Below are 17,003 nucleotides of genomic sequence, written 5' to 3'. Positions count from 1 at the left end.
CGCGACTCTTTTCGATCATTGTATTGCGGAGGTCTCGACACAGGGGACTCTGATGCCTTGAGGTAGCATACGTGGGCATAGTTGCCCAGTTGCCGTCTCCTAAGATCGTATTACTACTTGGCGCATGTTATTTAACGGGTGTTGCACATCCGTCACCATATCCGCGAGTGACACTGGCAACACAGGTCATAAATACACGTCCGTAAATATCCCAGAGTGTGGATGAAGCAGCAGCCACCGCCGTGGCTCTTTTGGTAAAGCACCACGTGTGAATAGGCTGTCGTTGTGGGTTCAGCTTCAACAAGCTTTTTCTTCATTTTATTCCCCCCTTTATCTCCCCCTTCCCCGTGAATGTATCCCATCGTACCAGAGTTATTTCAACCATTCAATGAAAAATCGTTTATTTTCCCCCGTGATTTCTTTTGTATGATTTCCTGTTGCACATGAAGCCACTTGGTGCGCGTAGCATTACATGAATCAGCCAATCCATCCCATCGTACCAGAGTTATTTCAACCATTCAATGAAAAATCGTTTATTTTCCCCCGTGATTTCCTTTGTATGATTTCCTGTTGCACATGAAGCCACTTGGTGCGCGTAGCATTACATGAATCAGCCAAAAAAATTACAACTCGTGGGTTATTCCTCGTTGGCCAGTCTATACCTCCGCGCGCATCAATCACCGGAAATGAAGAGGCTTATCTCCTGGCTTCCACTTGTGCTCACAACAAATGTGACGGCCCAGAAATAATGTGTGGACTTGATTCGTCTCTATATATACATCCTCACTCAAGAGCGGCCAGACCAGTGTGCCGCAACTGGAACGCTTCCGCGACATATTTGCGGTCGAGGCGTGCCTCGTTGCGCTGGGGCCCAGTATACTCGAGCTAAGGGTTGGCTGTGTCCTGGTGTGTGAACATCTAGAACGACGAGGACGTGTGGACAGTCCGCCGTGTGCTTATGGCGGCTTCTGCGAGATACGTGAGCGCCTGATATTGGAATATCTTGTTTTCCTTGAGCAGTGCACGTCGCTACTGAGAGACTATGGCGTTCTTGGCCTGCGTCAATCGCGCACTCTCGATGAATGCCTGTACCCAAGAGGCTGTGCGTCTGAGCGTGATATGCAGGCTCAACGCGCACTTCTTGCCGTTCTGAAAGATATTGACTTGGCTTACAGTCATTAGCAGTCTTCTTGTATCCGTTTGCGAGTGATAAGACCTCGGACATTATTTCTTCTATTTCTTAACATTCTTTCATTAGCGCGACCTGCAGTGATTTTTTTTTCTTTTCCTCATACTAACGTGCTCCATTCTTTGCCCTTGTTTTACTTTACTCGTTTTAATCTGTCATCTTGTTCTTTGTTTCCTCTTTGCTCCCCTTCTTCCTGAATAGTAAGCAGGCGTTGTGACCCTTCCGGTGGCATAGACCAGACTGCTTCGCTCGCTTTTTTTCCCTCTATTTCAACTATACAGGTTGTTCCACATAACTTGAACCAAAGTTTTATTAATGAAAGGCAATTTGGAAGTGAGTTGAACCGGATACATAATGTTGGCACTGGCCTAGAATTACTCAGGCTATTCTTTATTTTTCCCTTAACTAACGGATTAGCTATGTTTAATTGATCAACCTTTTATGTATTGGCTGTAGACCCCAAGTGTGATGCGCAAAGTTGTAGAGCACCTTGAGAAACCTCTCAATAAATTGTGTCCAACACGGTACATCTCACGTGGTCCTTTCTCCTGCGTTCCAAAGAAAGCCCGCGAAATAAGAAAAAAATACCACGGGGCGGGGCGACGGGGCATACCAGATACCTACACCTGGTCTAACGCCCTGTCGCGGGCCAGTCTCGCTGTAGCCGACCTTCGTTTTCATGCACTCCGTCGGCCTGCTTATTTAGTACAAAGGGCACGCGCGTATAATCTGTGTCGATATTCGCCGCTGCATACGCCGAGCTCGTCAGATTTCGTAAAATAGGGAACACCGAACGCACATGTCAATCCTTTACAACACTTTACCTTAGTTTATCTCAAGCTTGTATCGACTTTACTCTGCCTTGAATAATGTTTCGGAAGCCAATATATATATATATATATATATATATATATATATATATATATATATATATATATATATATATACGGTTTTTCGCTGTTGTACATACATTACTCTAAGGCAACTGTACGCCCGCCGTTCTGCACTGAAGAGAAACTCACGACAAATCGTCAGGCTTCGTTCGTTCGTTCGTGTTCTTGTTTCGTTCTTGGTTCTTGTTTTATTGCCGGAGCCAATACTTCTCTTGTCCATATTGAGCTTCTTAAGCACGTGTGTACATCTCTTCCGTGACAGCCATACAAACTCATTCATCCTTCTTAGCGTGCGGCGCCAGTCTAGACATTTTTTTTCTGCAAAGAATATAGTGAAGCGAAAAATAAACTTTTCTGGCGGGACCTACGGCCTGCTGCAATACGCGACGACGATTCAAGGCTATATCGCCGGCGTCGACGCCGCTCGTTTCGGAAGCGGTTTTGACCTCCTTCGGTTGATATTTTCGATATTTTCGCGAGGAAGACCAAAGTATCCTGACCTTCCACAGCGTCCTGGACGCTTTGATATAATCGCGGCGGGCACCAGTTCCAAGGAGGTCCAGCGAGTCCGCTTGACCACCTTTATCGGTGCGCCTAGAGTCTGCATTAGCAATTAGTCACCGCAGGCAAATCCGGGCGCGATGACTCCTCAGCGGACGCTTCTCGAATGAAGTTGGAAGGCACGTCACACCATAAACAAGGAACTGATGTAGGGATGCGTAAGCTTCATTCTGTGAAGCTTGCGTCCGGTTGCACGCATTTATTATCTGATATCGTTTCCAATTTGTAACAACGCCTTCTCGTTTATTGGTTTAAGCTCCTGCCCTTGTTTTCTTTTTTTATACTTTCTGTAAGTTCGTTTCGAGAGTCTGTACCTTGTGCTCATTGCTGCGTCACGCAGACCATGCCTTTCTTAATTTTCGTTCCCCATTAAAGTGTTCAATTATGTTTTTATCATGTAGCGCGGAACAATGCTGTGATGACATCTGGACGAAAAATCTAATTTCTTCGTGTAACAGCAAACAAAGAAGCAAAGCTGAGAATTGCTTCCTTGGTTTGCTCCAATTGCCAAAAAGAAGTGTGTAGTGAAGAGGAGGACGGCAAACGGGAGAGGTAGGGCCTTGCGACGTAGAAAAATAGGCGACGGTGTAAAAAGTACAGTAGCGTTTGGCGCGGTATAGCAAGAGACGGGCACAAGCACACACATTTCGGGTGGTAGGTCCGTATCGGACACAGTGGTGAGCTTGGAGGCTTTTTCTTCAGAAACGTCAGACAGCGGGGCATCGGCAAGCGGGAAAAGCGACACTTCGGCCCAGGCACAGTCGATGATGGCACGATGGTGCTACAAGAAGTCTCAGCCGAGAGTGATGTCATGTGAACATGAAGACAACACGAAAAATTCAACAAAATAGACAATGCCGTCGATGACCACCCTTGCAGTACATTGAGCAAGCGGGGCTATATGCTGCGCAGTCACTGTGCGTAGAAGCATACCAGACAACGGCGTTGTGACCTTGCGGAAGTTACGGCAAAGCTTTTCGTCGACAACAGAAACTGCAGCCCCAGTATCAATAAGCGCAATTGCGGCGGTTCCGTCGACCAAAACGTCCAATAAATTGCGTGGCGACTGTGCGGGCCTTGTAGAAGTCGCGAAGGTTGCAATTCGTGCATGCGAAACTGCAGCAACTAGTGTCCCTCGCTAGGTGACTGGTGACGACGTAAGGGGGAAAGCGAGCCGGTATTGACACCTATACAATGCGATTTGCATTCTTATAATACCTTACACACTTTCCAGGATGATTCTATGTTTGTCTCTAACCGTTTTTCCGATAACTTGGGTGGCCGGTTAGACCATTGTCTAATGCAGGGGTATCCGAATTACGGGCCCGTGTTCCGAATCCGGCCCGCAGACGCTTCGCGACAGGCCAATGCGGACGGCAGCGGTCCTGCCGATGACGGCCGTCCCACAGGCTGGCAGCTTTTCCCCGGAAAGCCTCCGTTGTGCATCCGCCTGAGATCAGGTTTTCTGCGCAAAACCTTGCGCTGTAGCGGTTCCTCTTTGGAGCCGGCTTCGTGACACTCACAGATCACGCCGCTTCGTCCAAGAACGCACCGACGAATCAGGAACCTCACTGTCACGTGTGGAGCGCGCGACGCTTCGAATGGCCGGTCCTGACCACCGCGTGAGAACATGCGCCGAAACTTTCTGAACTTCGCGCAGTCGCGCTGGGCCCAGATAGCTTTCGCGAGCTTTTGACCAGCGAAATACCAGCATGTAAATAGCCGTATATAGCATTAAAGTTCCCTTCTTCGTTCTTCGTTACCTATTTCCTCAGCTTGGCCTCGGCACGGTAGCAGGCGTGTTCAGCCGTAGTTGCGCAACCCGTAGTCGCAACACGAACTGGAACTCCTCGACATCGCTGCGCGTTGTCATTTGTCAGCGTTTAGTCTGTGCAGCTGCATCGGTAGAGATATCACTTACATTTGCGATTGAGGCAGGCGTTCAGATTATAGCGTTGTCATCTTTGCGTTCAATTTTTTCTTTAATGTCGGTTTTCTTCCCCTCTCTTGCCCTTCTATAAGGTTTATAAGAGAGCTGTCTCGAAATGAACCTTTCAGTTGGTAGTCCGCTTAGTATATTGTGACCTGTTTGGTAAAGCAATCTCTTCTTTTGTGCCGTTTTTAGCGCTGTTTGCTTCCAAATTGAGAGGGTGACAGCACACAAACACACACACACACACACACACACACACACACACACACACACACACACATATATATATATATATATATATATATATATATATATATATATATATATATATATATATATATATATATATATATATATATATATATATATATATATATAAAGTCTTGTATCGATGGTGATAGGAACATTCGTACAGATGGCGGCTGTACACCAATGGTAAAGTTTCTGGGAGGCATAGGTGACTCGCACAATATTTAGAGGTGGTATGTTGACTATTCGTAATTCTGTGTAGACAGGAATTTTCAGTGTTCTTTTTTCTTGATTTTAAAATGCTCTCTTTACGTGTGAATGGTTTTCAATCTAGTGAATGTATGAAATAGCTTGACTGCGGCTGTGTTATGGTGGACGAATGAATTGCTTCACTATAACGCAGATTACACTTACAACGTAAGGGAATTATTCTGTTGATTTTGCACGTAGCCCTTCTGACTTATTATTTATTTGTCTTAAAATGAGCTGGTGATTCCTCAGTAGTCCGAACTGTGCTTCTGTTCATGAGCTAGGACTGCAAATTAAGTTTTCAGGTGCGTATATTATTATTGTCTATTGCTTGTTGAATGCTGCACGTCAATAAAATTGAATGTACACGAAGCACGTACGATAATCGGGCTCTCTTTGTCATGGAGGAATGTTTATCGCGGCATAACTTTTCGACACATGCGACTTTTTGTTACGTGATGGTGGTTTCACCTCATGAAGAAGTACTATGCCGTGAAGCCATAAGTTGTGCTTTACTGATTTAGAATGTTTTTTGCACATTACTGTCATCTATAATCACTAAAATCGGAAACTACGGTACAACACGACAACGACCAATTCGTGCTATGCGCATATTTAATTCGTTAATTCTAATCACATTCATAGCAATGCACCACCTTCATAAAAAGACAGAACCCAGAAGAACGAACAACAATGAATTTATTTTATCCGAGCAAAGCATATGAGACCATGAGTTCACCATGACGCAGCATATTCTGAGTGTCACAAAAAAGCATTTGGCATTTTGTACATGATGCGCTGAACATATTAGAGAGAACTGCCACTTGAAAGGAAAGGTGTATACAAGATTACCACACCGGGCGCTTCTGTTACTCAGGACATCGCAGTTTCGTGGAATCTGTGGCAACAGAAAGAAATCGTGATTTACTAAATAACCCATGGGAGGTCATACAGTCACCATACAAGCAGGAAGTTTTCCTGTTTCTTTCTTTAAATTGCTGTTTTGTACAACGAGCTCACACATGACTGCGGACAAGCGAAGGCGTAAGCTACATGACTAAGAAGAGGGAACCAACAGCAGCGACGTTGCATGGCTTTAGGCACTGTGATCTTACCCAATGGATTGCGCAGCCGACCTACACCCAAAAGCAGAGGGCACCCCACAACCTCGCAGAAAAGCACGAAAATAGGAGGGAACCGCAAGAGAACACGTACGGTGCTCCAGCCCAGAAAGTTTATGACTGTACAACCGAAAGCAGGGGCCGTGCGCAAGGCGCTGGAAGATGACGAAATCTCCGTATCTCGTTGGCAGCGTCGACACGAAGGCGACAATGTGGTGAGCCGAGCTAAAATACAAGCTAGCAGTGGTGTGCACCTTCCGCGCCATCGCTGTAAGGCGAGTCTCCCTCGCGAACTTTGTACGTCGCTCCAGTGGGTACGTTACGAATGCTGAAACGACCCAAAGGATATTTCTCTTGTTTACTTTTTTTTCTTGTTTAATCTCTCCCCCTCTAGCTGTATGCTCCGACGTAATTTCTTATGTGCCTGCTCAAAGCGGTATCAAGAATGACGGTGATGTTTTCTGTATCCGAATAGCTGTTGTTGGCATTCCGTAGTATGAGCGTAAGTACGTGAGGTTCGCGGGTGTGGCGCGGACTCCAACAGGACCCCTTCGTATGCCATCGACAGGCACAGTAGTAGAAAAAAAAACAGCGAGCACGCGGCGGACGTTTGCGTGAGTGCCTGGGTGGCTTGTCGGATATGTCGCGGTTCTTCGTCCACACGGTCACAGGCTCGATTCAAACTGGCTACGATACGATGTCGCGTTCGCGTGAACGGGGCGGCGGCGGTGGGCTTCAAGCCTTGAAGGGTGCCTGCTGGTACCGGGGGATGACCTGGACGGCACGCTGCAGGTCGGCGTCGTCGTGCAGGTTCACCTTTTCCTGGCCGATCCTGTCATTGAGGTAGAAGAAGTCGGCCGAGCTGCCACATGGGACGGCGTCTTCGGGCAGCGAGCATGTCAGCGAGAACTGGTTGAACACCGTCTGGTTGCCGCACAGGAAGCTGTACTGTTGCACCTCCGTGCTGCCGTCGTCCTTGGGCACGACATTGCACACGTGGAAGATCTGGCAGGCATTGTCCACGTCCGCGTAGTAGCCATTCTTGGCGGGGCAGGTAAAGGAGGTCTTCACGGATCCGACGAGGAACTCAACGCCGTCCGGAAGCTCGTAGGCTGCCCGTTTAGACTGCGGTGGCGAAGAAAAAGGAAAGAAAAACGAAATTTCTTGTAAATTCCGCTGATGTGCATGTTACAGAGAAGGATGTGCACTTCTGCCGAGAGCGGTGAGGAGGCACAGATCAGGGACTGGGGCGAAAAGTTGGCATGAGACAGCGGTTGTGCATATGGGCAGTCACATGGAAGCGCCAGTCACGTACCCTTAAGCATTGCACCTCGAACACATCAGCTGCTCTCGCGTTATGCTTTATTTGCCATGTATAAAAACTTCCTGGGTTAGACTAACGTATGGTGGTTTCTAGATCACTTTTCTTAGAGAAAACGAAACATACCAATCACTTTTCGTACTTTGCAGTAAAATATATGATTTTATTGTATTTCGAGAGGATCTATCTCTTTTTGGTCATTCCCCGCCTGGTCCTGTTGGGACGCTAACGCTTTGCGTATTCTAGTTTCTAAACTGCAGATTCCTGCACTTGTTAAATTTGAAAGACGCTGGGCTTCACCTGGAGGTAAAAACATCGCTCTCTGATTCAATCCACCATTCGCATGAGAGCGCGAAACTTCGATCATGAAATGAGCACACGACAAGGCTGACTTCACTTCCCTACTGCAGAAGATAAAGCCAAAAAGTTGTCAGTTTTCCTTTTGCATATACCGCACGCATTTAGGATACATGAAGCCTATGAGGACTATAAACGTGCCACTGAATGCATCCAGAGGTTCTTTTCCGTCCTCAAAGCCGCCACCGAGCATTCTCTTACGGACAAGAACACAAGCTGTCGAATTCTCGCCTGCGCATGCTTTTGTATATAGCCATGTGCTTAGAAAAACGGCTTTGTAAGGAAACGTGTCACTGCAGGGCGTACTGCGTGGGCACTGCGCATTACTTATTTCTGCCGACTCCGCACGCACTAATCAATATACGCTCGTGTGGGTTTACACCGCGCTTCGAATGCGTAGGCAGGTGTAAGCAGCTCCAAAGACGACGACGCAACTCTCGAACCGTGTCGCACGTAGGATGTAGAACGAAAAGCGCATCAAGGGGAGAAGCTAGGGCCTAGAACATGCATATGTATGTGCAATGGTGGAGCTGCTGTCATGAGTGTTCCCGTGTTAACAAGAGGCCGCGCACAGACTACGTAACATCAGTCCTATATTTGCTTTATGTATCAAAATATGCGCGACAACATTTTTTTCCCCTCACATTTTATAACAGAAATTACTAATCAGGATTTCTGTTTGCAAAGATTGCTAAACAAGAGGGGCAAGTTAGGCTGCTTCGAGCGCTTATTCAAGCACCTTGTGTGAAAGTGCGATTAAGAATTAATTGAGTTAAATTTCTGCTGCCCTCCTGTATTTCTTGTTACCTTTAAGTATCTTCTTGAAAAACCTGGGCGAGTGAAGGCATGATTAAAGAGAAATCAGCGGCAACATAAAGCCTAACTACAGTTTGCGATATACTAAAGTCATGTTATTTTTTTCCCTGTCTTGAAACAAAGAGTAATTCTGTGATTATGTCTTGGTAGTGATGTTGCAAGCAGAAAACCGCCCACATTGACATCACTAGCATACAGTAAGGGTAGTATTTTATACAAATACTGAAAGAGCAAAGCAGAAAAAAAAACACAATTGAGGTAAGCATGTGCGAGCACCAGAGAAATTAAAATCTTCAATAAGCCTGAAAAAAAGAACAGTAAATGACAACTTACATACTGTAAGAGAAGGTTTTAGTGCTGTTTTAATTAAAGGGCATGTCTCCATCAAATATTTAAGCATCGAACGCTTTGCACCTGCAAAATATTAACGAGCGAAAGGACGAGGCGCATTCTGGCCAGCGTGACCGTGATAGACAGGCATGCACTCCGCTAGCCGGTCGGGTTTCCCTGGCCGCTGTCACGCGACGCGAGGTAGGAAGGGTTGACAAGCTTTTCTTTCACCGTTGAGTGAAAGGGACGTGAAGGAGTGCTTGCGTCCGCCACAGTATCGTGACGCGCGTTCATTGAGGTGTCAATAACGGACGCCGACGTTGTTGGCACGTGTGTTAAGCAGCGTGCAAGCGCTATTGCGGTTTAATTTTCAACGGATGATCGAGCTGTCAGAAACTGAGATATCAATTGAAAAGTCCAGCGTCTTCGTTCCTTGTAAGCTCCTTGTAAGTTCCTTGTAAGAGCAGCAAAGGAGGCGACACTATCGTAACGATCTGATATTGCTTTACCATTCTCAACGCTCTCTCCGTGCTCTACTGTCGCTTTACAGGTTTTGTCACTACTTCCATCATTTTTGTTTGTGGATGCGTGCGTACGTGTGTTTCTCGTTTGCTTTAGCATTCAGTATTTCTTCAGTTAGTTTTGGCGCTCAATGGGCGCATGCTCTTACTTTAGTTCTTAGACACTACATACTACAATCAGCATACGCGCATGTAGTGTCGTTAAGGCCTTGCCATCTGCGGTATTGGAATTTACTCGAGACGCGCGGTAAAACTACGATAGTCGGCAGGCAGGCCACGTACTCCGATTAAAGATCTCCGCAAGGTTTGGGTGCACTTGGAGCTCTAAAAATTGCGGTTCCCTCTGCGGCGCGATGCAGGCCGCAGAAAGAATGTGGTGAAGACCTGCTCAACCTCTCTCTGTAAGCCATCGCAGTAACGTTGGCTTTTCTACGCCGGCGCGCGGCGGCGCTGCGGTAGCAGAGGCCAGGCGCGAGATTCTCCAACTGCATGGGAGAGCGGCGATCTAGCGGCGCCCCACCCACTGTCATCGTTCCGGGAAGAGGGCTAATCACTTCCGGAGACGTCTGAACGGGCCATCAAACCGCCGTGATGACAGCGACTGACAGATACTCGCGTAGGCCCAAGAAATGGGCGCTGTAAAACCTCGCATCGGCTCACTCTTTTTCGCCTCCCTCCTTCACTTGCGCTCGCACAGTGTGCCCTACAAAATGGGCCAGCCTGTCCAATGCGACGTTTCTCTCGTCATAGATGTTCGCAGATGACGGGGTCTTTACGCTCGGCGGGCATTCGCGGTGTGTTTCTCGGGTGTGAGCTTCGCTGATACAGTTCTTACGTTCGTCCGTCCTCTTCTTATTTTTTTTTTTCACTTTCCTGACGTGCAACTTCTTTGAGAAAAGGGACGTACCAATGTCGAATGTGGGATGCTGAATGCGCAAAGCGTACGCAACTTTTGCACATTACTCAACGTGCTTAAGCGAGCACAGGCCTCTCGACGCAAGAGCCCTTCTCTCCGGAGGTAGATGTCGCGTCGTCTACTTCATTTCCCTCAACTACCGTGCTTCCCACTATGTTTGATGGAACACTGTAATTGCAAATCAAAATAAACGTGCTTTGCCACAAAAGTCGTTGATTGTGATTAATTTGGCTTCATACAGCTTAGTACTCGCACAGTTTTTGCGTTCTATTGTTATTTCTTCGTCGGGTTTTCATTTCAAGGTTAGGCCGGCAACGCTTTAACTACAATGTTCAATTTCTGTTAGGACTCTCGCTGGAAATAATCGTAAATGGTCTTACCCTTGGTAGCGCAACAGCCACGGCAACCAGGGCAAAGGCTGTGAAAGAAAGAGAAAGACGCACGCATGAATAATCTCGCGAGATAAGTTGGAGTGCGACGTGTTGCAGTTCTCAAGTTCTGCGCGTTAAACTACATTGACTATCGCAGATGCTAGGTGAAGTTCTTTCTTTTCTTTTTTCTTTTTTTCTTTGTTCGACGCCACTTTCTCGTAATCTAAATGCGCTTACAGTCAAAAAGCGCCTAACTAAAGCTTGACGGAATGTACCGGCATCGTCTGTCAGCAGTAGAATAAAAAATTGACGATAGCAGCAGTTGTGTTTGACGCTGTCGTTACTTAAATTTATTACTCCGGAAAACTTCGCATATAACTCGTGTGTTAGTACCGTAAGAAAATGTGATTCTTTAGTAACTTTTTTCCGACGCATTCTCTGCGCCCTTCACTTGCTTATGCATACCTCTGACACTGATGCCATATAAAGTAAAGAACAATATCTTGCACAAGCTAGCCGTGCTGCTAACGTCCCAGCATTCTTTTGATCGATTAGCTACTGTGGCCTTTATTTCTAAACAATGCGGTAAGCTCGCCGGCTCATGTATGTACCTGAGCGCGCGCGCAAGAGGGGGAACTCCTACGTGCCTGGCTTCCTGATGATCTTAAGGTGGATTGCGTCGCTTGTTCAATGGTTCTGTACATGCTACGAAATTTCAGGTTTTAACTAAACGATTTATACCTCATATCCTAAATTTCGGGTTGAAATATATCAGGTACGTGGTTTGTTACGAAGAAAGCAAGGGGCATGTGACCATGTTTCGAGCCAAGGAACATCGATGAAGCTGCTCACAAACCTATTGCGAAAGTCTTGCAGGAAAACTGTGTACCATTGTCATGGCCAATGCTATCGAAAATGACGGCTGCCTGAAATATGACTACCCACAGCAAAACTATGATCGCTGACGTCACCCGATGGCAGTGTCGCGCGATGCCACGAAATGTCACGGACGTCAACACAAATTGCGGAAGCGAGGCGCTGGTTACGCCGTTTCACTCGAGATAATCCCACATAGAACGAGCGGCTGTGTTTAGGCATTGTAATGACTCGCAGAACTGGTGATGACCTGGATGCCATCGTTTTGCCAACCTTCCATTAAATTCCCAAAATCAAACTTCTGAGCTTGCCTGCCTTGTGCCTACTTTTTTTAAAACTGTAAGTGAACGGTACACATCAAAAGACGGTGTTTTGCTCAAGCAAGATATGTTTCTTGTTATATTTTGTAATAGGAAAAAACAACGGAAAGTTTCTTTAACACAGTGCGTAGTATTTCATAATATTTGGAATTGCTTTTTCTCACTTAGTGTTTCAAAGATATAACTCGCTCTAAAGACAATCAAAGACACAACTTGACAGTAAGCAGCAGTTATCGTTTTGATATTGACGTCCAGCAATCGAAACTCTGTGGCCGTAGAGCGAACGTATCGCAGAAATGCTAGCCAACTTCGTGAACGTTATCGTCAAGCAAAATGACTGTAGCGCGCCGTCACACAATATCAAAGCTGATTAGGCTTTCTGGCGCCTGGGACTGACAAATTTAAACTTGACAGCATGTAGTGCATCCTCCGTTGCTGTAAGAGCGATCCCCGTAAGTTCTCTCCCCGTACTATATAGAGAACGTACAACACGATGCAGGATGGCTGAGATATTTACCCTCACGTATTTTACCATGCATGCATGAGACACAGTCAGCTAATCAAGGGGCCCGGCTTCTAACTACATGGCAGCCTCACAACGGCGCCGCAAATAATTGGAAATGTTTACAACGTGTTGGTAATTAATTACACTTCACTAACTATCTCGCTTGAAGCGGCTAGTTCGCATTCTTATAGGCCAATGCTGATATTGTATTTTCATATTTCACCTCATCATTTCCTCAACTGTATTTATTTTCTTTCTCGTTTACCCTAATGCTACGAATAAGAAAATGGTAAAAAGACTGTCACCCCTAATTAATCTGCTCATCTGACGACAATTTCGCTTCTTGATGCTTCTTAAGAGGCAGAATTTCACCGTTGTTGGGCTTGCGCAAAGCTCCCAAGAGCAGTTATTTATATCTACCTTGAGGCATGGAAGATATAAACACGTCTCAGGAGCGTTTGCAGCACGGACAGAAGTATTTCACAAATGCACGGTATGCACAGCGATTGCGTGAATTGTCAGCCTAAAATATTTGTTATGAAATACACTCCAGTAAGACACCGTTATTTACTACGTACACCACCAAACAGGTGCCCTAGCAATATAAACAAGGCTGAGAGACAGGGATACAGAGGAGTTATAGGGGAAAGACACGGAGGTTAATCAGACTAAGACTGCATGTTTAACCTCCCTGTACTGTGGAAAGGGGAACGAGCACTGAATGAGGAGTAAAAGGAAAAATTCACAGTATGCATGCACACGCTTGCACAAGCGTTCATCGTTCTGTCAGCCACACGCATTCATATGCGCTCGCATATCTCAATAAACGCAGCAGCGTTTCCCTGACTTTAGGCATCGCAGACGCACGAGGCTACTGTCCCAGAATCTTATGTTCTGTAAAAGGCCTGCCAGTTTCCCTGATGCCGGTCCAAAAAGCAAACCTCTGATTGCAATTTCGCACAGGAGTGTTGAGCTGTCATGCAAGGTTTTCATCAACGCGTCATAGGATACCTGTCCACGGCATAAAAAGGCGCCGACACCTGTTCAAGGTGCCTGGTATTTTACAGACTTTCGGGGAATCTGGCAGTGAGTATTTTCCGAGTGTCATGACAATCAATGGGCGCAAAGCTCCAGGGCATCAGTAGCGCAGGGCAAAAAAGCACATTAATCTGCAGAGTTATACTGAAATACCTTACCTTTAATGCACGCCAGATCTTCGATATTTGTAAATGACAAGTTCATCAAAAGTATACGTTGGCGAAAAATAAAACTCGAGCATCTACCTGCTTGACGTGTCTTTACAGCTCGTGGTGAGTACGTTTCATGGCAGAGTGTGGGTGTAGGCCAGTTGGGGATTTATGATTTTAGGAAGCTACCACAAGCAAAACACGAGACTTGAAGAAAATAACAACACGAAGCGGACAACCACTTCGTGCTGTCCCTTTCTTCAAGTCTCGTGTTTTGCTTGCGGTAAGTTCCCAAAATCATAAGTACGTTTCCACAAGGGGAGCAATTGCTTGCGCTAGAGCTTGCGCACAATCCTCAGGGGAAAACGTTATGAACACAGATGTGGCTTCGGACTTCTAGTCGCTTCTTTCTGCAACCACAAAGGTGCGTTCTAAAGGAAATTTTCCTCTGCGTTATACAGTCAACATAGTACAATTGGCCGTATACTGGCCGCTGTGATAGTCCCAGCATCGCAACACTTTAGGGTTGTAAGTTGGCAACCACACAGAGAAGTTTGTGTGTGCACTAAGTGATGAGAAATTAACCCGCTGCTTCATTAACTCACCTAGGGCGAGGTACTGCTTCATTTTTGATCAAGTAGGGCGTAGTCCCGGTCACAATGCCTGTAAGGAAAGTCGTGTCATTAGAGGATTGTTGTAAGAGAAGTAACCACAACTTTGTTTTTCAGTGAAGCAATTCAACAACGAAGAGTTTTGCTGTGTTAAATTTTGTAACAACAAAAGCTGAGCATATTTAGCAATTTTTAAAAAGTGTTATTCAAAGTGGAAAAGTGGCCACGATCTCCGGGGATCTTGATATGTATTAGAACAACTATGTTGAATCAATATATAATATAATACCTACATTTGCAATTATATTTTGAAATTAAATAGAAGGATCAGCGTGGTAATGCTGCTTTTTACTCTGTACCTATCATAGAAGTTGCTTTTCTGATGCACATATCTTTATTATAGGCATACGAATCGCCACAGGCAAATCCTGTAATCGACATTGAACAGAACACAGAATGTGCACCTCCTTCCCAGCCATCAGTCTATGTTCTGTATAATTGTAAAAAATTCGAGAAATTGAGAGAATAATGCAGCGCACAAAGCAGTAATGAAACGATACCGTGGTCTTTTTTCAACCTGTAATTAGTGTTTAGCAAATATCATCAAAATAATACACTAAGAATGCAATTAGATACAAAGGCGGAAGACCTGCAATAAATTACGATGTATTTACCTGTTATATACTCGTGAAAAACATTTACCAAGTTACGCTCTCTCGCACATGGTTCAGCGTGCTCCAATATCGCATGTAATAGCGACGTAATTACCCCCCTGTAACAATTGCATTTACGAACATGTATTATGGTCGGAAAACAAGGCGCCTATACACGAGCTAACTTCATCTTATAGCAAATTTGCGAACTGCTCTAACTCATTGATGAAAATTAAATACTATTTTTATTCTAGGTCACTATTACTTTTCTTCACCTTATCGTTATTTGGATATCCCCAATTAAGGTTTCAAGAAGCCCCATAGGATTGCTCATATGTCGAAGTGTGTCTTAGCGCTATAGCAAAGATGCTACACATTGTCCAAATAAAAACGTGTACGAAACTGCAGTAGATGACGGCCTAATTTGGGAGTGACGAGCGCCGAAACGCACTGACTCGGCGGCGTCATTCTATGGTCGCACCACTACAGCGGTAAGCGAACCGCAAAGCGCGCCCGTATCCGCGGGGTGTGCGTGCGCCGCGTAGGGCGTGAGTTCCGCAAGCCGGAGCCGCAGTCCGTCGTGTAGCACAGCGGCGGCGGCGACCTGTGTCCGGAACTGGGGGCGCTGGCGGAGTCGTCCGCGTAGTGAGCGTGGGGGTTGCGATCTCGGCCTCACTGCGTGGACGGCGCCTACAGGGTATCCCATGTTGTGCCGGTACTCACACTGGTCGGCTGACTCTTCCGTGGGCTGGCTCCGGCTGTCTGCCATTGCGCCGGCGGCGGCCGCTTTTATAGGCGGCTGCCGGGCCCCGGTCTCACTCGCCCAGGGCATCGCGGTTAGAGGGCGCCTCCTTGCCCTCCGTCGACGGACGTCCAAGGATGACGCTGTCCCAAGAAACGGGGGCCTTGCCGCGAGGGAATTATGCAAGTGGGACTCGTCTTCCCCTCACACGAGGCTCCCAAAACGACCGACGCTTCTTGTTCTCTGCCTTGTTTTCATTCCGCCTTCGAGCGGCGCTCGCTGCCGCTTTGTGCGTTGTTGGTTTCCACGCTTTCGCGGATTCCGCCCAGAAGGTTGCCCCGCCGAGCCGCCGAGAGCGCACGCCGCTCCACCGCGCGTCGCGCGCTCTCGCCGTTCCGCAAACACGCGGCCGCGTGCCCGCAGTGTCGGAGCGTCGTACGCGCGCGAATCTACAATTTTACGGCTTAATACGATGTAGCAATATACACTATGGCTCAAGCATTAGTTTTGTAGGCGTTTAAGTATTGCTTTTGCTGATCGACAGTTCTCTCTCATCGGCTACATCCACGGGTGGTGCTTCTTGTGCTGGACATATTTTAATATCTTAGTGCGTTTAACATACTTCGAGTACTTCATCTATATATATATATATATATATATATATAATAAATTGCCACACTCAAAATTTCATATATCGCACAAACACATCCTGATCTGTAGTTTCTATCAGTCGCAAGCTGGCGAGGCATGCGCAAAGAAGCAAGAAGCGTCGGAACTTCAATGCGGCAGCAGCAAAATTAAACTGCAGAGGTGCATGCAAGCAAAAGAAGTGTGGAGGATTGGTGGAGAAGGACGATCAGATGTATGAGGATATGAATGAAATTTACATTAATTTTCCGTAATAGAACAATAACCCTCGTAAGTAAGTTAGTAAGTAAGTAAGTGAGTAAGTAAGTAAGTAAGTAAGTTAGTAAGTAAATAAGTAAGTAAGTCTGTCTGTCTGTCTGTCTGTCTGTCTGTCTGTCTGTCTGTCTGTCTGTCTGTCTGTCTGTCTGTCTGTCTGTCTGTCTGTCTGTCTGTCTGTCTGTCTGTCTGCAATCATTTGCAGTGTAATGCAAGTCGCAGTGCAATGACGTGCCGTTTCAGTGCAATATTTCAGTGCCGCGAACCCATGATTTCAGGAGGCGAGCATCACCGTCAACAAGGACACTCTCTTCACTTGCCCCGTCTAGCCTCCCTAAGCGAAATTCGTTCCCTGCATTTTTCCATACCGAAGCTGGAA

At 46.3% G+C, this 17,003-nt stretch overlaps 1 protein-coding gene across 1 annotated transcript; it reads right to left on the bottom strand.

Annotated features, from left to right (window-relative positions):
* Window positions 1-5,756: 5,756 nt before the first annotated feature.
* Window positions 5,757-15,811, bottom strand: LOC142573004 (U-scoloptoxin(01)-Cw1a-like). Its single transcript, XM_075682493.1, has 4 exons — window positions 15,703-15,811; window positions 14,321-14,378; window positions 10,837-10,874; window positions 5,757-7,320 (listed from the first exon to the last, which is right to left on the bottom strand). The coding sequence occupies exons 2-4, from the start codon at window positions 14,340-14,342 to the stop codon at window positions 6,931-6,933; spliced, it is 450 nt and encodes a 149-aa protein (XP_075538608.1). The 5' UTR covers window positions 14,343-14,378; window positions 15,703-15,811; the 3' UTR covers window positions 5,757-6,930.
* Window positions 15,812-17,003: the final 1,192 nt, after the last annotated feature.

The sequence above is a fragment of the Dermacentor variabilis genome, chromosome 1 (genome assembly GCF_050947875.1).
Source record: "Dermacentor variabilis isolate Ectoservices chromosome 1, ASM5094787v1, whole genome shotgun sequence".
NCBI classification, from domain to species: domain Eukaryota; kingdom Metazoa; phylum Arthropoda; class Arachnida; order Ixodida; family Ixodidae; genus Dermacentor; species Dermacentor variabilis.
The sequence above is the reverse complement of the archived record's forward strand: the minus strand, read 5'-3'. Positions and strand labels throughout refer to the sequence as shown.

Excerpts from the sequence above, each read along its gene's own strand:
- LOC142573004 (XM_075682493.1), bottom strand. The coding sequence starts at position 14,342 with ATGAAGCAGTACCTCGCCCTAG. Across the intron at positions 10,875-14,320 it reads GAAGCAGTACCTCGCCCTAG|CCTTTGCCCTGGTTGCCGTG; the intron begins GTGAGTTAATGA and ends TTTCTTTCACAG. Across the intron at positions 7,321-10,836 it reads TGGCTGTTGCGCTACCAAGG|TCTAAACGGGCAGCCTACGA; the intron begins GTAAGACCATTT and ends TCGCCACCGCAG.